Below are 24,452 nucleotides of genomic sequence, written 5' to 3'. Positions count from 1 at the left end.
ACCCTTATGGTCCTCTGAGCTAACTATATCTACCTTAATTCACAAATGCTCTTATGTGGTAAGAGGCAATCCTACATTTTCTTTCGTGGAGAATGGAAGGGGGACAATTCCTACAAACACCAATGAACAACTTACAGAGCCTATGATGCTTCCAAAAGTTAATTAAATTAGGTGACAAACTGAAATATCTGCTGAACCATGTGATGATTTTTCCACTGGATTGTTACCGCTTTCAGATGAACAGAATTAGACCTATGGCTTTCAGATAAACAGGAACTACAATTCCCATCAGCCTCTGTCAGCATGGCCAATTGGCCATGCTGGTAGGGGCTGGTGGGAATTGTAGTTCCTGAACATCTGGAGAGCCGCAGGTTCCCTACCCCTGGTATAGACTATAGACCATAACGTTGTGCATGCAAGAAGCATGGCCAAAATGTGTATGAGAAGGTTCTAGTTTGGCCTTCACTGATTAACTACATATTCAGCATACAAATGGTTTTCAGTGGATCTATAAGATGGTCTATTCTTGCACAGAAGAGGACGAAGAGCACTCCCAAGATTCCCGACTGCTTGAAACTGCTCTTTCAAATCAAACATGTCGACAGAGCTCCATTCAACTAAGTATCACAGGAGTGACTCTTTTGAAATATTTGTAGGATTAAGTTACTACCTGGAAAAGATCTGCTACACTGATTGCCCTGATGCTTTGAAGAGATATGTTTGCATGTGGTGTTCTGATTTCAACCTCATTGTACGATCCCAGCCAAACTGTATTATTTTGTCCTATTAGGAATCTTTGCTGTTACATTCAAATGCAGTCTTGTAATCCACTTACTGATTAGATTGAACTTTTTAAAAAAAATCATACTTATAATCTGCCTTGCATTTTATTTTATTGCATGAAAATAATGTGTTGGTTCATGCAAAAGCCACAGCTGCCAAAAAAGGTTCAGCCTGTTTATCCATGCTAGTCTTCTGAGCAGACACATGAAATAACCCTTCCTTAGAATATAGATGCTCTAACATCAAGCTACCCAAAGGAGAAACAGAAACTAAATGAAGTAGCTTGTATCCCATCAGTTTATGATCTGTGTAATAATTAACCTGGGGATATACAATGATTATTACCTTTGTGTGTTTACATTAGTGTGTTTCCAGAAGCCTTTGGCCTGGTCCCTGTGAGACAGACAGGTTAGGCAATTCTTAAGAATTAAAGAACACAGCCTTATAGAGTCTGAGATGGGTTGATCTGTTCCAACTTGCTATGTGAGTTCTTAGGCACTTTCCCAACCTCGATGCCCGAGATCCTTTAAATTGGAATCAGCAGGAATTGTGATCTTCTACAGTGCCTCCGCAGCTGTATGACAGTGTACTCCATTCAGATCAGAGGTGTTGCAGAAACTTATACACTCAGGGTCCAGAGGCATATCGGGGGGGATGGCACTGGGGGGCAACACCTGCTCCAGGTGCCCCCCCCCCCGTGGCCCACTTGAGCTGGGGGGGGAGGGTCAAAGCGCCAGCTGCTGTCATCCCCCTGCAACCTCCATCAGTGGTGGCCTGCTGCCTCATTTTCAGAGGGGTCCCCCGCATGACCAGATAGGTGGCGCCCGGTGACTTGGTGCCCCATGTCCCTTTGGAAGGTGTGCCCGTTAGGATCAGAATACTGCAACAGTCAATCTGTTTTGCCTTCTCCCCCAATCTGGTGCCCATTTGGGCAGCATGAGAGTTCCAGGAATCTTGGGAAGTAGATTTTCTAGACCACCTGTCATTTACACAGAGTTCCTGATATTCTGCGTGGTAGAGAATCCAAGACATGGGGTGGGAGGGACTTATTCCCTCCTCCTGATCCTTACTGAAGCACTAATAGCAAAGGGGATAGAGTTTTATTGTGAAAACCTATGGTACTCCTGCTGATGTCATTAAGAACTCTACAGAGTTTTCTGATGCTCAGGAGGGATTTCAGCTAGTTGCTGATTTTTGGGTGGGGGTGAAATTGTTTTATTTACTAAGCCAAATTGAGGCTCTGTTTCACCCATCCCTGATGCTGACTTTAAAAGCAGAAATGCACCTTGGCTTAAGGTAAAATGGCTTGAATATAGAAGAGGAAACACTGTACCCTAATAAGAAAACCAAAAGTGCATTTCATTCTCCAAAGCCAAATTCCCAAAGCAGATTCATGAAATCCTTCATTATTTATCTTTGAATGAGTTGCTACATTGTGACCCACAGTCCAGATATTAAGTTGTTGCCAGAATCATTCTTTGCCTTCTTGAATTTTGGGGTGGCAGCGGCCTGTATTTTGAAAATAAATGAGTTGGTTTAAAGAAGCTGTTCTCTTTTTTTTGTCCCCTATTAAAATAAGAAAAGGTCCTTCATAACTGCTGAAGGTGGCACTTCCCAGACAGCGTTCCAGTTAAGTGGATTTGCTGGAAGTGCTTATACTTTCCTCCTGAACACTGTGCCACCGTCAGCGTCTTTTCAGTAATAATCAGAGAGTTTTGGAGGGAGAGGGAGAGAAGACTGTGAAAACCTCCTCCAAGTGTAGTTTCGTGGAGAGGAACTGAAATTTTAAAAAATGAAATATTCACAGCCAACAGTTCAGACCTCAAGAGAAAAAGAACTGCTGCTTCTAGATGTTTTGGTAGCAGGTCCTTAGTTTGAATCTTGTTTCTTCTGTGAACTCGTTCAGTGACCTTGGGGTGAATCAGTCTCTCTTAAAACTGGGTTCCATTACAGGGGCATAACATGAAAGCCATCAGCACGCTGAAGCACTGTATAAATCGAGAGCAAGTAAGGTGCAGCGGTCAGAATGCCAGACTAGGATCTGGAAGACTCATCTATCTATCCAATCCCCACTCTGCCATGAATGTTTGCTGGGTAACCTTAGGCCAGTCACATTCTCTCAGCCTAACTTAATCTGCAAGGTTGTTGCAAGGGAAAAGTAGAGGGGAGGAGAGCAACGTAACTGGCCTTGACTTCCCTGGTGAAAGGGTGGGATAAAAATGTGCTAAAAATCCAAGAGCACAATAATTTCCCTCACATAAAGGCACAACACCCAGCTGTCCAGGGAAATCCACAGGGTTCGCCAGATTGAATATATGAGCAACATGAGCGGTGTTATGGGGAATGAGAAGTTTCATCCACCAAGCCCATATCCAAGCTTCCCAACAGTTCACAGTCCAGCTAGATCTTCTGGCTTGGCTCTCAGGATGCTGACTCCCCTCCTGGGAGGAAGGGGTTAAAGTATTTCCTCAGCAAGGGGGACTATTATCCTGGGGATGTAAGGACAAAAGCAGAAAGGTAATGCTGTACTTTTAAAATGTCAGCCATTTTTCAGTCTTTATATTCCGAAATATAAATCTGCTCAAGATGAAGGGCATTTTATATGTGCTTGCATGCATCCTGGATGTGGAAAGTGAACAGAGCTTTAACAAATCATTCATGTGCCAATTCTGCACCCTCCTTGGTACAACTTTTTGTCCTTTTAACTCCCGGTATTTAGAATATGCCTAGAGCAGCTGACACAATCCTTCTCTCATTCTAGCCCCGAGATACAGAAGTGGCAAAACAGTTCTGAGTCACAGGGTGGTTGAGAGGAGATCGCCCTAAAGCAGTGATAGCGAACCTTTTCGAGACTGAGTGCCCAAACTACAACCCAAAACCCACTTATTTATCGCAAAGTGCCAACACGGCAATTTAACCTGAATACTGAGGTTTTAGTTTAGAAAAAAACGGTTGGCTCCAAGGTGTGCGTTACTCGGGAGTAAGCTTGTTGGTAGTTGGTGGCTTTGCTTTGAAACAACCGTGCAACTCTTCCAATGGGTGAATCACGACCCTGTGTTTACTTAGAAGCAAGCCCCATTGCCAGCAACCGAGGTTACTCCCAGGTAAAGGATCGTGATTTAGTTCTTCGCATAAAAATCAGTGGGGTTTAACAGTGCTTAAGTGTTACCGACAATGCTTCCCCAAAACTAGGTCTTAGGTTTAATGCTAATAATCAAGCCCAGCAGCCCAGGCCAGCCTAGATGTGTGTGTGTGTGAGGGGGGGGGGAGGGACAGGACCCTGTTTGCGTGTGCCCACAGAGAGGGCTCTGAGTGCCATCTCTGGCAACCGTGCCATAGGTTCGCCACCACTGCCCTAAAGGAACCACTAAAGGATGAAGTGGCCGATTCCTTTAGCACCTTTTCAGTGTGAAAGTTTAAGTCTACTCTGGTAAGGAAAGTTTCCCCAAGTTAACATGAACATATCCAGTCTCTTTGACAAACCAGTGTTTTTTCTTCAAGCGCAGACCATACAAACTAAGAGGTTTTCTTTTCCTTGTGTTTGTTGCTACCAACATTAAAGATTCTGCCATCAGCAGAACTCCACTGTAGCGATAATGCAACTAGGCCCAGTTTTGTTGCATGCATAATACGAGAGGATAAATCTTACTTAAGTGAAGCCTGCAGTAAAGGCAGCAAGCTATGTCTGAGATGTTTTGCTATCGTATCAGAGTAAGGGCTGCCCAATATTTTGTTTTCAGGGCCGTTTTCCAGAGTCAGCCATTTATATCAGAAGCACCCTTCAACTGCTACCTAGGCAATTTTTCAAATTGTTTTGTCGGTCCTATATCAAAACATTTCAAGCTCAATCTGAATGTTAGGAAGAAAGCAATTTAATGTCTGCATAAACTTAAACAAATCAGCTTAAAAAGGCAAACTTGTACTTGGGCTTTTTGCTCCCTGTAGCAGCTACAATACTAAACGGAAGGTCGGGAAGAGGAATAAACAGTAACAGAACCAGTCAGAAAATACTGCCAGATAAGCACTGTCCCCTGTGTGAGGCTTGCGAGCAATTTTTACTAGCATTGGTTAGGAATTCACAACACTGTACTTAACAGGTTCCTGTTTTGTTGATCTTTCTTCTTCCTTCCTTGCCCAGAGATTCTTTGCTAGTCACAAGCAAACTCCAAAGCAAGGTTTGAATCCTCTCCCAACATCGTCAAAGCCAGGAGAGTGAAGGACTGAGCAAAGAGTCTTTGAACCAATCATCCCATTACTTCAGAAGGGGCAGCAGAATTAGTACGGTGGACAGACCAGGTCCCTCTGTACCTTCTTTTTTCTGTTCCTCTGCTGTCTCCTTTACCCAGAACATTAATCTCAGGGGCTTCCTTCAGGTACCCCCTTCCCTTCCCATCTTTGTGTGTGCTAACACCTGTGAGAGCAAGGTCCTCTCTCAGAATCTCTTATCTTCTCGTCAGATAGCCAGAATGCCCATTTTGCTTTCCCCATTATGTATACATTTATTTTATCAATAGAGAATATCCATTTCTTGTCTAAAGCAACAAGCTTTGTGTAGACAGTTCTAAAGGCAGGTTCCTGCTTTTACTGTGTAAAACCAGCCCTAGATAATCCGGAGAAAAGGCAGGATTGGACACACACCTCCCTTGGTTTCAGACTCACCAGGAAGTCACGGCAGACCCAGAGAGAAGCCAGCGTTTCCCCACTGCCCAGCCTGAAACCGCTGAAGAACGTGAACTCAGGCACAAAAACAATTAAATTGCCATGAACGTTAAGCTCGAGCTTCCATTTTAAATTAAAAGATGCTTACCCTCACATGACCAGTTGAAGCCTGCTTTCAACACTGAGCATTCTTTCTCCTTCTTTCCTTATTGGGCAACGTGGCCAGAACCTGAGAATTGACTTTTACTCACCTTCTGCCAGAGAACATACTGGTCAGCCCGCCAGGATTGCCTTCCCTTTCTAAGCTCAGGAAAAGGGAGCCATTTCATTCTTCATTCAAATGTCAAGCCCTACACCTGAAGCTAGAATCTTTAGGAAAAATATATAATGCAGAATCAAGACTTCTCCAAAGCGTTTAGGATTCAAGCTGTCTATAATGAATCATGGTATACACTGTTCTGTTTCCTCAGGTTTCACTGGCTACGTTGATGGATCGCAACTTGACTGGAAGGTACCAGTACTGCTGTATTAGTTTTTGTGAGAAAAATTGCTATTATATGACCAGCAATGGCATTTCATTTATAGTGTGAAGAAAAAATTCTCTCAAATGCAAGGGCTGGAGGCCCACATTACAAACTCTATGGGGACGGCTCGGCTGAACCAAATGAAGGATCCTTGCCCAAGGTTTAGAAATGCTTATTATGTTGCATGGAACTGAACCATTCCCACATGGAGACCAACATGACTAAACCCTATGCAATTAAACACTTCTGAAGACTGGGGGCTAGGTGGTTCTCATAGGCATGGGGAGGCCATTTTCAGCAGAGTCCCCACAGAGATGCATCGGTGCCCCGGTTTTTATTGCCTTCAGCCTTCTGCAGGAAAGTCATAAAACAGACACCGCTGTGACAGACAGCAATTTACAGCATGATAGCTAGAATAATTTCAAGGTAGTGGTCATACTTATTTGGTCTCCAAGGCGGGTAGTCTCCAACGTCAAAAAAACTATGCTCACCATACATATGTTATGTATCAACGCATGTTATGTATTGAAAGTAGCAATTTTTATTCGAGTTAAAATTATTTACAAAAACTGAAAGACATACTTCATGAAACTGGTACAAACTATTATTCCTGCCGTTGGCTTTTGCTCCAAAGATCACAGCTGAGAAATACTGTATAAAATAAAAATAGGATTGGATTCAGAAAAGTACTCTACTGTTCTAGTTTCCAATTGCGCTTATTTACACGTATTTACAGTGGAAAAAAAGTTACTTTAAAACTTTCAAATTTGAAGGTTGGCCTCAAGTACCCCTTTAATGCAGAATTAGATGAGGGTTTAATAAAGAAACACACTGCAACTTGCTGGCTGGTGTCTTCCCCAGCCCTCTAGAAACAGAACAAAAAATAAGTCTGTACGTTTCAGTGCTTGCTAATTAAAAGCTGTTCAACACAAGAGGGTCATCAATTCGCATTCAGATCATTACCAGTGTAACAGAGAAGCGTGGTTCCTGATTTCCCACCACCCCCCACTCTCATTGCATCTACTTTTAATCATCCTTTACCATTGCACGCACGCACACACACACACAAAAGCCTAACAAATCTATATGAAATCCAACTAAAAATGAAAAACCACTGCTCTAAATTGTTAAGACTAAATGGCAAAAATATATCCAAGTAAATCCTGCATCTCAAAAATAATTTACAAGTACAGCTTTGCTCTTCCCCATGTGGAAGGTCTTCCAAGAGCAAACGTGGCCTCAGCACCTTTTCTAAGTTACACTGGTATACTAACGTTAGGTTGTTGATTTCTTTAAGGTGGTGTCAGAAAGGCAATGGGGGGGGAAAAGCAGGACCAATACAGAATTTTTGTTTCCAATCAGTTACTTCCTTAACAGAATTCCCAACAATCTGCATTATCAAAAATAGGAAGACATAGAAGGCAGCCACTGTAGGTAAAAAAATTTACAGCTGGCACTGATACAAAAGCACAAGTTTGTAATTTTATACATGGAGATAACACAAGATCTAAAAAGCAGGTTAGATTTTCTGTTATTTCTCCCACCTCTCATTATACACAGAAATAATATTTTTTCTTATGGCTTCAAGTTTTACAAATTCAATGAAGTAACATGATGCAACTACCTACATAGGTAACGTGAAAAGTGTCTGCGACGCAAATGTCCTACGAAGTAGTTTTGTGAATATTCAAGACCAGCTTAATTAAAAACTCATGAGCAATTCTGTCAATCAAAAACAATTGAGTGCAAGAGAAGTCACAAATGTTCAACACTTCTTAAAAGAAAAATGGTACTTTGCAGGGATTCTTTTTCGTTTCACTAAATTCTCAACGCAATCCTTTGCTGTGAACGACCCCCACACTGAACAAAATCTTCGCTATATTCAGCTATTTAAGGCTTTGTATTGTATGCATTTACCTGCGTAATAATAAAGAAGAAAGAGAAAGATGTCTACTGGAAACATTCATCCCCATTGGTGTTTTAGCTCCGCATTTCTCCTTATAACATAATAATCCACGTTTCTTCCTTGAAACAGATCAAGACAGCATTTTAAAGTTTTTGCTTACTATACAGTGTAAACTGCCGTGGCATGAACACTGCTCCAGACTGTCCTTTTAACAAGGCAAGTTTCATGGTTACTGCAGTTTTAAAAAAATAGACACAGCCAGCCGCTGGGAGGGGATTTTGTTTTCCCTGCATGCTTCTTTGACCTATGAAGTTATGGTCTATTAGTTTACAGTACGTAAGCCATGACAATTTCAAAAACTGAGAAGCAGTTTCCAACAACCCAATTTTCAATCAAAACAGTATAAAAAATAAACTATCCAAGCCTCAACCTCTTTGGATTCCAACACATTTTAAATATAGACAGTAGTTAAAATCACAAAAAAGTATTTAAAAATCTTTCTTTTTTTTTAATGATTTTGGAATAATCTCTGTAAAAAGCAAGAGCAAATTAAACTCAAATCAGAGCAATGCTGATGCCCAGAGCATCTTTATTAGAACATGTTTGATACCTCAGTAGCTAAAGCTGCCTTTGCACCTGGCTGGCATGAAAAACAGTGGCTCAACGGTAAACAGCAGTTGCACGACCAGCAGCAAGTTCTTCCCCTTTAAGGTTGTCACAAACAAAGCCGGGAAAAATAAGAGGGAGAGCAAACCCTGCCAGATATATTTAAATACTGCACTGCATTATCATGAACATTGTGAAACTCTGATTTACTTTCTTCAGATTTCCCCCCCCTCCCCCCCACTCATTTTTGATAGTTGCAGATTGATGTGGTAGCTGTCTTTCTGAAAATGCTGAGTGTGGTTAAGAGACCAGGTTGCCTTAAAACTCCAAACACAATGAGACTGGTGAATGCGCTTGGGGTGTCGTTAAGAACGTCTCGCAAGACTTCTTCCTTGTCTAAAAGGTAGCTCCAGCATCTGAGTGCCCATTGCTGAACTCGAGTCATCTAGCAGTGTTCCAAGTATTCTATCACCCTAGAGATACACTTCTGGCCCGTTGTTCCAACAGCACACTAAAAACGGGACAAAAGACAGAAAGAGGAAAAGAAGAACGGAAAAATTAGAAAAATACATCTTGAACTATTTTGATAACTTCTAGAGAGAGGCTGCTGGTCACAGTTAAAAGGTTTTTTCCACTAAATGACAACTCCAAACCTAAACAAAGCACTATTTTGTTTGTTGTGGGCTTTCTGGGTTGTGTGGTCGAGGTCCGCTAGATCTTTTTCCTAACGTTTCGCCTGCAACTATGGCTGGCATCTTCAGAGGTATATCACAGATAGAAGTTGCTGTAGCACACTTCTCTCTGTGATACGCCTCTGAAGATGCCAGCCACATTTGCAGGTGAAACATTAGGAACAAGATCTAGCGGACCATGGCCACACAGCCAAGAAAGCCCACAACAACCAGTTGAGTCTGGCCATGAAAGCCTTCGACAGTACAAAGCACTATTTTGTTTCCATGTAAGCAGGTAATCAATTTACAGTTGGGTAACCTATATTTTATAAGATAAACATTCATAAAGCTATCAGTTTAAAAAGCACGTGTACAAACAGTTATTCACCATTTCGATCTTGCAGCACCCCAGCCTTATTCTCAGGTAACATGGCTTGCAGGGGGTTGGCCCCATCTATACTCTGTACCACAGAAAGATAATAGCAGTTGTACATTCCTTTGCCACAGAACAAAGAATGCCAGACCCTCTTTGTTGTAGAATGCTCCGCTTGGGTCCTAGTGCCTACCTGGCCATTTCCCCACCATCTGTTTGATAGTTGTTTGATGAACTATAAAAGCTCTTGTATCAAAGTACCATGTTCAATAATGCCCCAAATAATGGTTTAATTAATTAATTAATTAAATTTGTATCCCGCCCACCCCACCAGGGTTGTTTTTATTATTATTATTATTATTATTATTATTATTATTATTATTATTATTATTATTATTATTATTATTATTATTATTATTATTATTATTATTATTATACTTGTATACCGGTGAACAAGATACACAAATAGAGCACAGAGTAAAATCAATAAATACCGAAATTAATTAAATAATAATTATGGCTCTATGCACATTAAAACCAACCCCCCATTAAAATGCAGCTTCCAAATGCCAAGTACAACCGATGGCAACCTACTATTGAATCCCCTAAAAGAGGGGGGGGGAGGGGGTGGCAGAATCCACCGATGTTATGGGGGGGGGGGCCATCAGCGGGCAGCCTCCCCAAAGGCCCGGTGGAACAGCTCGATCTTGCAGGCCCTGCGGAACTCATTAAGATCCCGCAGGGTTCTTGGGTTCAGTTGGGTTCAGGGCGTAAAAATGCAGTATGTAAAAGTGAATGTTAATTCTCACATTTGTTCGGGACTATATTCCAACATGAAAGCATATTATTTTCTCCACTGCAGCACCTCAACTGTGGACCAGATCATAACAGACTACAAGAGCAATTTTGGCAGTTTGGGCAGGATTATTCCCTTCAACATCAAGCAAGAAGAGAGAAATACTCAGCTCCCTGGCAGCTGCAATGTCGTCCAGGAGGAAAAAGGAGCTGTCATTCTAGAGCCTCTCCATCACCCAGTGGCAGGAATGCTAGCTTCAAATCACCTGAACTGCTTTACGGCAAAATGCTATCAAAGCCAGACAGGGAAATTACTGCAATTTTTTATATATTACTTACAATAAGGTTCATGAAACTGAGGAACTTTTTGAGCATTTCCGTCATGATTGAAAAATCCCCTTCAGGTAAGTACGTCCTCACAGTAGTGACATTGATCTAAGGAAATAAATTATAAATTGGGAAATTTCAAGTTACAATAAAAGCTATTTCATAAAACATTAAAACATGAAACATTTCTTAATATAGGGTATGCTGAACAGGATGCATCTCCCACTACCAATAACTTAAAAAACCTATCTGGAAATTCTGTTATTTGCATAAAACAGTGCTACCTAGCTACCATTCTTGATGTTTTTGTAAACTTAATTTTTTTTAATTCACAGCTCTCATAAGAGTTGAAATCAAAGCCAGGGTCTTAACTGAAACACTGGAAACTTCCCTATCCCCTTCACACCAGTCTTCACCTATAGAAAACAAATCTTGTATGTCTGGCAGCTGTATCACCAGTCACAATTATATATGATTTTAAAAAATAGAAAACAAGAGGCAAGTACCTCCAAAACTGTCAACTAGGAATAACCCTCAGCATTAAGTTTAACCGATCATGCAATAAGCAGAACTAGATTACCCAACAGTATGGATAAGCTCCCCCTACGCACGCACGCACGCACGCACGCACGCACGCACGCACGCACGCACAAGAAATTGCCGCTCCAGTGAAGTCTGAGATAATGTCAACTGCACAGCCGGCATGTGAGAATGGAATGAAACTCCTGCTAGCACAAACTTTTGAACTGTAAAATCTCAAGAAACCAATTCATGATTTCAGGAAGATCTATTCTCAGCAAGTTAGATCCGTTTCATAGTCATGCAACTAATGGCTTACTTACTGGACTCTCCTGGCAAAGGCAGCCCAGAAGCAATGCTGTATACGAGGCCACGATGCAGTCTTCCATGTGCTTCCCAGCATGCTGAAGAGCTGAAAACAAACAGTGTTTTACATAAATCCCTGGACTTCAGACATGCATGTAGCCTAAAGTTCGCGTTTTTTGTTCAATAGTACTTCGCTGACTTGTACCTGTTGTTGAACAAATGCTTATAAAGCACCAATGAAGAGTCCTGGGAGATCTTAAAGACTAAGATGTTTCTGTTATTTGCTTCATTTATAGTCCACTTTAACTTTTCTTACTGTGTTGCATCTTTTAAACCTATTTGTGTTAAAGTACCACCTTTGCAGTTTTGACTGCAACTGACTGACACGGCTACACTTCTAGAATTTCTGGCAAACACGCCACCCACCTCAGAAAAACTTCTGCTTTTGATTTAAACAATTCTGCTTCAGGCTTAGCCAGAACATTTTGGGGGGTGGGACGACAACAGGAGAGAACCCCCACAAATCTTCAAAAGGCAGAGGAATTGCTGGCTACAAGGAAACTAGATGAGATGGTTGTTAATCAGTGGCCCCTTCCGCACGGGCCATAAACGGCGCCCTGGGGACGGCAAAAACGCCGACCCCAGGGAGCCGTTCGCACAGGCGGCGCTGCAAAAATGCAGCAGCGCCGACCTAGCTCCCCTCCCCCAGGGTGGCGTCAGGCCGCCTCAAAAACCTCCCTCTTGGAGGGAGGTTTTTGGAACAACAGCGCATTCCCGGCGGCGTGGTGCAAACGGCACTGCCGGGAATGCGTTGTTTTCCCCGTCCCTCTCCCACTTGCCTCGTCGCTCTACTGGACTGCTGAGACCCTCCCTTGCTGTCCTCCGACGAGGGCAGCATGGGCGGGTCTCAGAAGTCCAGTAGAGCGACGAGGCGAGTGGGAGAGGGATGGAGAAGAGGCGGCTCCGCACGGAGCCGCCTCTCTCATGCCGGGCGCACTGGGGGCTGCTCACACGCTCCTGTGCGAACAGCCCCCACCCCTCCACCGGCAGAATTCCTGCTGGTGCAGGGGCGCCCTGCTGGCCCGTGTGGAAAGGGCCAGTGTTAAGGAGAGCAAAGGCTCACATATGATTTGAGCCAGAAAAAAGGGGACTGCCCCAAAAAAGAATTTTGACCCCCATCCAAATGGCTGCAACACCAACGCTGTATGCCCCATAGTCTCCAAAAGTGCTTTTCAGTGGCATAGGGAGCAGGGAAAAGCTCTAGACCACCCCACTGCTGAAAAGCCTTGTAGCGCTAAATGGATATGTGCCACGCAACCCGCCCTAAACTCCAGGAGGGAGCTGACTAACGTCAACTCCACCCCTGGGAATGCCCTGGCCCACTTACCCCCCATGCTGGCGTTCGAGCAGGATGCCAAAAGCAGCCGTGCCACAGCCTGAACATCCGGGTGTTGCAGCAGTTGCCCTGCTCCCTGGAACCCTTTCAGCACCTTCCCCTGGATGGGGCTGCCCATAATAAATGGCAGTGGTAGAGGAAGATCAAGTTTGTAATTCTGAATAAATGTAACAGAGCATCTTTTTGTGTACTCCATAAAATGACATCATTTTCAGAAGGAAAAGCTGGACACCAGTAAAAGAGGTAAAACTAAGTATGATGATTCTTAACCCAACTGTAGTTTTAGGGCACAGGATAAATGAGGCAAGGAAAAAATGTACTGTAGAAGAGGAATTCAGGCATCTCTCTGCTGTCCTGGCTCTGCCTACCCACTCCTACCTTTATTGAGATCAAGTTCTTCTTCATCTTCTTCCTTCTTATCTTTTTCCTCTGCATTCTCTGGCTTTTCTGTAGAAACCCACTGGATCTCGCCGCTTGTCTCCTGCCACTCCCCACTCTTGTCATGTTGGGCAGTAGGAGCTTCTTTAATCAGCTCATCTGTTTTACTCTCTGCCAACTGGGCAGCCCGTTCACGCTCAAGAAACAACTGAGAGGGGGGAGAAAATTGACTACTGTGAGTCCAGAGGCCAAATGTTGCATACAGTCCTTTATACTTTCAAATGCTGTATTTGGTTAGTATAAAACAAAATTAACAAAAAAGTGCATAGATGCAGTAACACAAAAAACAATCCAATTCCAGTAATGATAGTGATAAACAAAAGAATCTACAAACACACCAAATATAATCATGAAAAACCCAGGACCTTTGTAATTAAAATTCTATAAATTATACATATTATACAAACTATCCTAAACAGAAGACAATCCAACAAAATAGATGAACAAAAACAAAAGGCTTCCCCTCTTGTCTGGCCCAGGCAGAATTAGATTATCTATTCTAGACCCTCACAGTAGATTTCTGAATCTAGGTAGATCTCCTTTCCCTTCTCCTTCCTCCCACCCACATTAATAGGGGGGAGGTGTAAATATACAAACTCCACTTATATTAAATTAAAATTACAATTCCTGGCACTTGGGAACATCCTGTCTGCCCCCTATGGAACTTGCTTTCTATGTGGCTTTCACCATTACCCTGTCATTCCACACTCCACAAAAAGGCACACAGCACCAATGCAATCCAGCTGCTTTCCCTCCCCTGTCCCACTTGAAATAGCATTGCAAGTATCTGCATATATCTCATTTGGTAGCAGATCAATACGCCAGTTTCCAGTTCCCACTGCATGTGGTGTCCAGTGATAAAGGTTATGCAACTACAGCAAAATGAAACCTCAGCAAAATGAAATGCCATGCCACTTAAAAGAATTAATGAGTCAGGCCAGTGTGCACAGGCAATTTTGGTTTAAATCCCAGATCTGAATGAGACTCTCCAAAACAACACAAAATCAGATATGTTTATGGAGGGTAAATCTAGCAATTGCTATTGATCACGACAATGCGAAATAACCTTTTAAAGGCAGCATAATTTCAGGCTCATCAACCATAACAATGACATAAACTTTGTGAGGTTCCCAAAAGGCATCCAACGGCCGCTGGTACAGAATACATGACCAGATGGCCTTTTAATCCTGCCTGGGAGGGATATTCAGTAGCTCAGCTTCTCTTAGAAGCTTTTATCAAATCTGGCATAATCAAATTTAGAGACACTAGTTCCCAATTTTACGCATTTAAAAAATTACTCATTCCTTTTGCTCTAACATTTGTATACAACCAAATTTCATAGAAGTTGTGGATGCCAGGTTGTTCCAGAGGAGGTGAGGGAGGCAAATGCCCCCCCCCCAACAAACAACCCCCCTGCGACTGCTTACTTGAAGGCACTTTTCACATACTTAGTATGCTTTCCTGTATTTTCCCCCTTGTTTCTCTCTCAAAGTATATGGAATAGTTCCCTATGGGACAGGCCTGCAGCACAGATAACTTTGGATTGGGAAAACACTTGATAGGGGCTTTGGATTGGGAAAACACTTGGAAAACAACCTGATAATCAGCTGCCTCTAGTTACCGCCACGTCCTTCTTATGGGAAGGAAGCATCCCATGCCCACAATTTGAGGAAAGGAGCTTTTCCAAGCAAACAAAGCGTGTATTGGTTGTGGTGGGTTTTCCGGGCTGTGTGGCCGTGGTCTGGCAGATCTTGTTCCTAATGTTTTGCCTGTATCTGTGGCTGGCATCTTCAAACCATGTATTCTCTATGGCACCAATTACCAATCCAGCCTACAGCAATGGTTCATCCAAACAAAAGGTGTGGCTTGCACCTTGCCTGGTTACTAGGAGTGCACTAGTGAGAGGGAAAACACACACATGCTAGTTGGGGAGCAGTTAATGGAGAACAGTTAATATTTGTCATAGTGGTCAAATGTTGCAACATGGCTGGTTTCCTTTTCGATGCGTGTCTCTGTGATTTGAGAGAGAAAATTCTACTAACCTGTACTAGAGCTTGAACAGCAGCCATTTGTCTGGATGTGTTTAAGCTATCGTAGTCTTCGCCCAGAGAAAAGGAATCAAACGAGCACGACGTATCCATATTAACGAGATAGTGTCGGTTTCGCGCACTGTACTCGACCAGATTGATCAGGAGACCCAAACCCTGCAAGCCAAACCAAAAAGCACAGAGCACTTTGTCATGACATCAGCATTCATTACCAGAAAAGATGAGCCACTTAAGGGTTTTTGCTAAGAGTGAGAAGTCATAAACTTTCAGGCACTTCTGGCTGCTGACCTTGCAGAAGTCTAGAATCTCACTGGGTTGGCACGCTCCTAGCTTACATCCCTGCTTCATATGTTGGAAACCACAGAGCTTCCAGGCTTCGTTAAAATTAAAAAGAGATTCCAGCCTCTTTCTATCAAGGTCTGATAATACTGGTTCTTCTACTTCAAATTTCATTTTAGGGGAAATTCAGTGGCAGCTGTACGTTAGCCCCAGTGATAGTGAACCTTTTTGAGACCGAGTGCCCAAACTGCAACCCACAACTCACTTATTTATTGCAAAGTGCCAAAATGGCAATTTAACCTGAATACTGAGGTTTTAGTTTTAAAAAAAGTTGGCTCCAAGGTGCACGTTACTCGGGAGTAAGCTTGGTGGTAGTCGGTGGCTTTGCTTTGAAGCAACTGTGCAACACTTTGAATGGGTAAATCACGACCCTAGGAGGGTTTACTCAGAAGCAAGCCCCATTGCCAGTAACCGAGCTTACTCCCAGGTAAAGATCGTGCTTTAGTTCTTCCCATGAAAATCAGTGGGGTTTAACAGTGCTTAACAGTGCTTAATCTACACTGCTTCCCCAAAACTAGGTTTGAAGTTTAATGCTAATAACCTCCCTGAAATAATTACACTATTATCACACTGTAAGGGGGCCTGGTGGTGGGAAGGGAGGAAGTCTTGAGGGGAGAGGAAGTAAAACTTTAAAACTTTCACAAGAACCCAATAACCCCCCCACCACAAAACAGAAGTAAAAAGGTAGTCAAGGAAGGCAATCCTAAACAAGAATGCTGTGCAAGGTGTGTGATAACTTCAGGAAAGCTAAATTGGTGGAGCAGCCATCTGAGCTGCAGTTTTTCCTTCACATGTCATCACAGCACTTGACTTCCCACAAACTGAAACAGGAACAGAAAAACAAAAGCATGGAGAGTATTTTGAAATGGATCTCTCTGACCCACATTGTCTCTGTCAGAATGGCCCTAATTCTGACAAGGGGGGTGGGGAAGGGATGCTCAGGGCAGTAAGGGATGCTCCTCTCCCTTTCCTGCCAGTCAATTCTTTATCCATGTGAAATGCCTTTTGTCTTTTGAACTTTTGCTTTGATCCTGTGGGTACGGGTTTGGCGTCACGAGCCTAGGGACCTTGCAAGTTCTCTCCTCCTCACCCTGGGCTCCCAGGCACTAAAAGCCCCATCACTCTCTCTCCCAGGGGAGGGGGGCCCTTAACAAACAGTTCACTCCAATCGGGGCGAGCGCCTGAATCCCACCACTGCGCCTGCCCTGCTCTTGGCAGACAAACTCCTCCCAATGGAAGTCCCTCACCCGGACTGATGCTTTTTAATCCTACCCCCAAAGTTTTAGTTTGGTCCCAAAAGTTACACACCAAGAAAAGCGTGCCAGCCTCCAGTCTCCCAAGCTTTGTGTGGGAGGGGGTACTTGTGGGGTGGTAGATGGTACTTACAGCAAATCAGGTCAACTCAAGAGGACCTCCCTGAAGCTCAGCCCCAGCCGGCAGAGCGCCTTGAGCATGGCCAGCCTGTGCAGTGTGACTCCCAATGCATTCGCTGGCAACCGCCTCTGGCTGGGTGTGGGGGGTAGGGGAAGGGGGAGAGGATGGCATGCGTGCCCACAGAGACGGCTCTGAGTGCCGCCTTGGGCACCCGTGCCATAGGTTCGCCATCATGGGCCTAGGAGGTGACGTGTGGGTTCAACTCTCCACAACTTCCCATCTAGGCTGGTATTGAATATTCAAATAACACAGTGAAATCAAAACACACTTATGCATTTCTTCACCACTTATCTCACAGATTTTTTTTTAAAAAAAAGCTTCCTTCATCGGTACACTGAAGACTACCATTTAGTCAAAGCAGCGGTTTCCTTGGAATTTTAAAAAAATGGCAGAAGAGCTACTTTAGCTGGAGAAAGGCTCTTTAAAGTTGCAGAAAGCTACAAATTGTGCTGAACTGAATGGCAGGATTCCAGCCGAGAGCTCTGAGTGCATTTCTATCACTAAGTACCACAGAACTTAATGGGCTTTAGCAAGAGATGGATTTAGGGCGGCAATTGGTTTCATTAAATGTGATGTACAGGGGTAATACAAGACAGAATTGTTTAAAATGGCCTTACGTTTCCCATGTGCAGTTATAAAGTATTTTTTCTCTTACCAGAACCCGAATATCGAATCTCTGTTCTTGAGGTAGGAACTTTGGAACCTGAAGCACACAGTTCAGAGCTGTGCTGATAAGACCATCTTGCTCACCTGTCTTAGTGCTACCCCACTCTGCAAAAATATTGAAGATACAAACACTAATTGGAAACGTTAAAAAAAGGAGATTGCTAAAATAGTCACTCTTCAATGACAACTGACACGCAGTGGGCACCATCTCATCAAAGACTGAAAGATGAATCCCCAATTAAACCATCCAAGCCCCACAGAACCACAAGGACAGAGGCCCAAAGCTAACATCCAGATTCTTCCATAAAGTATAACTGAATTGGCCAACATCTCGAATTTAATACTCTTTGACACCAAACAGCATGTTTTTGCCATTTCTTTCTTCCAGTCATATCTAACTCACCACATCAACCCAAAGATCAGGCTGCATTACAGAAAATCTTTCTTTTGGTGTTAATTCAGGTAGCCCCTCCTCACGACATATACCCATCAACTCCGCCGTGAGAAGCAGAAAGACTTATACTTCCCTTCTGACCTCAAAAAATTTAAACCATCAGCTAGTAGCTACTCTTTATCTAAGTCCATTTGAGCATTCAGGAACACATTCCACACTTTAGTGTGCCAGAGAGTAAGTGCACAGAATGTTTTCTGAAAATGTACTGTCTTAAGACAGCTGTACCACTGACTTTGTATGAACAAACAGATCAGCAGGAAGGCAAGAAGGGGCAACTTCCAAATGACAGCTGCTATATCCAACACAAATTAATCTAAAAGGTAACGTCATGTGAAAACCATTTCCCTCCATTACCCTGTCCTTGTCTGTCTTGCAGTTTTGTAAGTGTTTCTGGGGTGATGGGGGGTGTGGGAGGGGGAGCACACAGGCCTGAGTCTCGTAACTTTTGGAGACAGCTGCCTGAAAACTGCTACTGAAAGGCATGGGCGCTGCGATACTGTAAAAATATAAGTAAGTGGATTATTCCCTGAATGACAATTCCCGGCAACTTTACAGTTTTGGACCAACAATAGACAATCATCTTATTGTACTTCTCATTACACAATCACCTAAACTAAGTGACAATACGGGAATGCCTTTCTCTGGCTATCAGAGAGAATAACCCGTCTAGCTGGCTCATCTTTCAGTCCGCAAAGGCAGGAGAGTTACTTACCATTATCATTTGTTAAATTGAGCAAGACGCCAATGATAGCTCTCATACAGTCTTCCACTGCCTTACCCACATGGTTTGTTACATTCTGGTGAGGCAGGGGCTTACTGTCTGGCAAACAGATGCTGTCTTCAGCACGGTTGTATCTCTGGATCAGCTCCTCGCAATGCTGTAGTGCTCTGAAGGTAAAAAAATGTCAAAAACATACAATGTTAACAGTTTCCTTATTACAGTGAGCGAAAGCCCAAGCAGCTAGAAAAGTTCACTCAAATGCTGAACGGCAAGTTAAGCTGGTATTTGTTATCCTGGGTTAACTATGGTGAGAGATATGGCAACGAATAAACATTAGAGCCATTATCAACAGGTACAATCCCCACTGTTTACTTTGAAAGTGCTATCGTGTATACTTTTATTGGAAAAGATCCAAAGCATGCTCTAGACCAGACCTGGGCATTATACAGCCCGCGGGCCACATCCGGCCCGCCGGATGACCCTGACTGGCCCCCCTGCCGTGCTGGGGAGCGAGGCGTCTTTGAAAGCTCCGCAGAAGCTGGTTGCCTTGGCTGCCGGCTTCTCTTGAGGGCTTTCAAAAGATGCCACTGCTGCTCCCTGCTTGGCCTTATTGACCCTCCCTCCCACAATATTTTCTGTTTCTTATGCGGCCCCATGGAAAAAATAATTGCCCACCCCTGCTCTAGACTCAGGCTCTCAATATAGCTGCCTAACCTATGACATAGGAGTACAAAGCAATTAGACTCAGGACTTTTGAGGCTATTAAAAAACTAGATCCATAATCATTATCTTGTGTGCACAATCTATTGTGTGGCTTTTAGTCATAAAACTGAACCCACAGGGCAGTGTGCTCTCCTCTACAAAACAAACAAACAAACATCTATCAGATCATCAAACATTTGTAAATACTGGCTTACATGTGGGAGCCCTGTGAGGGGAAAATCTTACCCTCCAGTGGTCCTCTTTCTGGCGTTATTGCTGCTTTCCCTCCTGCCCTCCCCCTCACAGCCCCCAGAGTTTCTCTTCTTTCCCTGCTTCTTTACTTCTCATCTTATCTTGCTCAGTTTCCCCCCTCACCTGCCACTTCCTTACCCCTTGGCAGTTCTTACCTTTTCACTGGTTCCTCTGCAGCCTTCATCTCCCCCACCTCTTTTGATCAGTTTTTTTTCTTTCTTGTCTCCCTCCACTTGGGCTCTGCTTCGTTCTCATCCTCCCCGACCCCCAGAACTTACCTCAGGTTTTAAAATGAATTGGCGGCAGCCATTTTGAATTGCCTCAGCAGCCACAGATTTGTCTGCAGGTGCCCAGGCATTCCCAAGATGGCTGCTGAATTCTCTTGAGAGAATGTTCCCAACTTTAGGACTACTGTATCTTATCCCTTCCCCTTTTTAAAAAGATTGAAGATTTTTCTGCTAACCAAGGAATTCAGAGAGGTTCTGTATAACTAACTGTTCTCTTTCCAAGATGCAGACTTTGAAAGAATTAGATAACGCTGGCAAGGTATTTAGAGAGTAAGCTAGATGAGATGATAGCCAATATAGGGGAAAGGAGAAACAAAATTTCACATAGTGATGAGGGTGATCAAGAAATCACTGAAGGGTATCCTAAGGCACAAATTCATTTAAGTTGGGTCATGACCGTTGGAGGATACCTGGATTTTCCCTTCCTGGACTGCACTGCACTGCAGGGTACTCTGGCAGCCCCATGTCACCCCATCGGTTTGACTCACACTCTGCACAGGGTGCACCAAGCCCTGGAAGCTGGGGGCTGCAGCTTCCCCCAACTCCTCCAGAACTTTGCACTGACTGTGCACTGGACTCTCTTCAGACAACGTACTATTTTCATTTTTTTTCTCCACTCCACCCTCCCATCTTTTGTATTGTACATGAATTTTTGTACTGTAGCAGAGGGAGGCATGGCAGGGAGGTTACTGTGGTCACCAGTGTGGGGCCTGCCCTTTTCCCCTTGGTAGAAGGAATGAAGAGTGCCCTGCTACTGCGAGAACTGGAGCCTTGCACAGACTTGAAAGCAGGTAGCCAGCAATGTGTCCCAGTTCCTTGCTTTGGCCAGTAAAAAGAGCCAGGACCCCTCGAGAGTAGTGTCTGGCTCCTCACATCAGCACCTCTTGGACATAAGCAGGGATGGCACCTCCTAGTGCAGTGATGGCAAACCTTTTAGAGACCGAGTGCCAGGGGCGGAGGGAGGGGGAACTGCACCTGGGGCACACGTGTGCCCTGCCACACCCCCATCTGGCCCTGGAACGCCCCCACACCCACAGAATGCCCTCGCCACACCCCCACAGGGATGCACGCCTGGTGCATTGCATGCACACCCCCACCCCCGGTCCCCTGGGTGCTACATTTCTGCCGAGTGCCCAAACTGGGGCAATAGTGCGCGTGTCCACAGAGAAGGCTCTGAGTGACCCCTCTGGCACACGAGCCATAGGTTCACCACCACTGGACTAGTGGACAGAGAGACAACTCCCCTAACCCCTCTAGTACTGGTTGGATTTTACAAGAATTGGGTAACCTCTTTGTTCTTTTTTTTGGGGGGGGGGGAGCAGTTGGAAAGGGCTAGGAATCCTCTAGTTGCACTCCAGCCTACTTTTTGGTCCACACCTTCCCATGCACCCCTGCGCGCCCCCCCCCCCCAAAATCATGAGCCTCAGGCTCTGACACTAAACTCTTTTTTCTTTCTTTTTTCACCTGCATGAAAGAAAAAAAATCTGTTGTAATGTGTAATAAACACTTAAAAGAACTTACTTGGCTGAGGAGACTATGAGCTGTGAATCCTTATATGCTATCAAGTAACTTTGATTCTCTGGATTATTAACTGTTACCTAAAGAAAAAAAACCCATACAAAATCAAGAACCCACTTTTTGCTGTGGGAATTATATTCCACAGTAATTAGATACCTCATTTAATAAAATGGATGCAATTTGTATCTCTCAACCCTCTAGCAAAGTCGCAATTTACATTTTTAGTGCATGCCGAGTGAAATTAATTTTTGAGACACCTTCTAGAGAAACAAGTTTTATTGCTCATTCCATGCTGAAGGAAAGGTTAGAAATCTATCTACAGGCTACCGTCTTTAATGAGGTTACCATAAAATGCTAAGCACAGCCACTATCTTTTTCTCTACTACCAGCTTAAATGTAACTATTATGCAAAATTATTGCACTGAGGCATCAACAAAGAAAATGGTAGTAGCAACTCCAGACCACAGAGATGACCCAACAATCACTTTCAGGGTGCAATCTCATGCACATTTATTAGAGTGAGTCCACGGAACACATGAAGAGTTATTTCGAAATTAACTTTCCAAGAATTGTGCTATCAGTTTTAATACTGCGAATATATATGCTACCGTATATACTCGCGTACAAGCCGAGTTTTTCAGCCCAGCTTTAAGGCTGAAAAATGCCCCCTCGGCTTATAAACGAGTCACTGCTTGCCAGCCGACCTCCCTGTGGCGGCACAAGCCGCTTGTTGCTGCCCTCCTCAGAGGGTGAAGGGGAACCCTGGCTGCCTGGGCTTCCTCAAACCGGGGAGGAAGAGGGAGCTCCTTATTTGGGCAGTGACTCCCACTGATGTCATTGCCCAAATAAGGAGCTCCCACCACCTCAGGGCTGGGTTTGAGGAAGCCCAGCCTGTGGGGAGGTGGAGGGAGCTCCTTATTTGGGCAGTGACTCCCCCTGATGTCATTGCCCAAATAAGGAGCTCCCTCCACCTCCTGGTTGCCTGGGCTTCCTCAAACCCAGCCAGGAGGTGGAGGGAGCTCCTTATTTGGACAATGACATCAGGGGGAGTCACTGCCCAAATAAGGAGCTCCCTCTGCCTCCTGGCTTCCCACCTTCGGCTTATACGCAAGTCAATACGTTTTCCCACGTTTTGGTAGTAAAATTAGGTGCCTCGGCTTATACATGTCGGCTTATACACAAGTTTATACAGTATTTTAGCCTGCTCCTTGAAAAGCACAATAAAACCACAGAACTCCCAGATTCGCCGACGGACAAGATTAACAACAGGAGTCCTCTGTTGAACCCAAAAGGGTCACATCCAAGTTTGATCAAAAGACCTGAGCTGAAAGACTGGTAAAGTTCTTTTCCTGCTAAACAAACTCACGTGGATTGTACAAGAGTTACAGGGACTTACAGGAAATGGCTGTAGCTCAAACTTTCCCCCTCACTGACAGCACCGCCCAACAAACCCAGCTTTTTATACTTACGCTTTCTAAAACCCGTAAACATCTTTCTGCTCCCCATAATGAAGCAACCAGTTTCTCTTCATTTTCATCACTGCTTAAGTGATCCACACATTCTTTAACTAAGAAGCAAAGGATATACATGACTGTTAAAATGGCTTTCGAAAACTGCAAGCAACTGAGGTGTTGGGGCATTTATCAGCTTGCTTGAAGGCAAACTGTCACACCAAAACGGCAACAGACATTTGGGGCCTTTATGCATGCAGCGCTTCCCTCAGCACTGTGCACTCTGCAGTGGGTTTTTCCCACGGTTTTCAGTTTGAATGGGAAAAACCTTCTGAGAAGCATCCAGAACCGAGCAGCCTCCCACTTCCTTGTTCTGACTGATTGAGAGGAACTGCTTTTGTGTGGGTGGGTAAACCCAAAGGAAGCCAAACACATGTTTTAGGGAATCTCTACACATTCTTCCTTTTTTATGCCAATAAAGGCTTGTGACTGACACATTCTTCCTTTGCTAAAAAGTTGCCGTTTAATCAATCTTGGAAACCGCAGGGCTAGTCTGACTTGAGACGATGTGAGTTTTGAAGAGTGGGAAATGTGTGTGTAATGGAAATCCCAACCCAAAGAGAACAGACGCTCGCTGCGGTGGAGACCATAGGTGTAAACAGCCTTTAAAAACATACATTTTATATTACATTTCTCAGAACTTTGTCAATATAGCCAAGAAAGGAGGAGTTACACATCAAGGCATTCTGAGTCACCAGTGTACAAAAAACAACCTTACATAGTGACATTGCTAATTCCTATCACTACCTACCAATCATGGCATCTGCAGGAGACACCCCTACGTCTGCTGTGGGCGAAAGCCACAAGTGAACACTGACTCTATAATGATACCTCCACGCCCCTTCTCACCCACAATGCATTAGATGTACTTCCTGAAGCTATAAGGTGCCCACACCATTCAAATCCCCACAGACAGCAGCAGCCTTGACAGAAAAACAGAGATGGAATGGCTGCTTCTTCTAAGTATCTCTCAGAAAGCATCAAGTCCATAAGAGATTCCCTAAAACCCAAATGAGTTCCTTTACACAAATGTAACAAATCTACAATGTACTCTATACAAACATAGGTCTAGGGCCAAAAAATCACTCCATGGGGACTTTCTTCTGTCCCTGCCACCATGGTATCATGGGTCTGTTTATCTGCTTGCCATGTAGGACAAAAATTAGAGAGTACACCACTCCTTCCAGCAGGCTCTTCCAGTCAGAAGGAACACCAAG

General features: G+C 43.9%; 1 protein-coding gene across 2 annotated transcripts in view; it reads right to left on the bottom strand.

The window, feature by feature from the left end:
* Positions 1-6,487: 6,487 nt before the first annotated feature.
* The window catches only part of WAPL (WAPL cohesin release factor), a 55,333-nt gene continuing 37,368 nt past the window's right edge, over positions 6,488-24,452 (bottom strand). For both annotated transcript variants that reach the window (XM_048505377.1, XM_048505378.1), the window contains exons 11-19: positions 23,194-23,291; positions 21,728-21,804; positions 18,957-19,132; positions 17,780-17,895; positions 15,346-15,507; positions 13,244-13,451; positions 11,487-11,575; positions 10,657-10,752; positions 6,488-8,989 (exon numbers count right to left, since the gene is read on the bottom strand). In XM_048505377.1, coding sequence (XP_048361334.1) covers positions 8,924-8,989; positions 10,657-10,752; positions 11,487-11,575; positions 13,244-13,451; positions 15,346-15,507; positions 17,780-17,895; positions 18,957-19,132; positions 21,728-21,804; positions 23,194-23,291 — 1,088 coding nt within the window. In that variant the 3' untranslated portion in view covers positions 6,488-8,923. The remainder of the gene's footprint in view (positions 8,990-10,656; positions 10,753-11,486; positions 11,576-13,243; positions 13,452-15,345; positions 15,508-17,779; positions 17,896-18,956; positions 19,133-21,727; positions 21,805-23,193; positions 23,292-24,452) is intronic.

This window comes from Sphaerodactylus townsendi, linkage group LG08 (assembly GCF_021028975.2).
Source record: "Sphaerodactylus townsendi isolate TG3544 linkage group LG08, MPM_Stown_v2.3, whole genome shotgun sequence".
NCBI classification, from domain to species: domain Eukaryota; kingdom Metazoa; phylum Chordata; class Lepidosauria; order Squamata; family Sphaerodactylidae; genus Sphaerodactylus; species Sphaerodactylus townsendi.
This window is presented reverse-complemented; position numbering and strand designations above follow the sequence as displayed.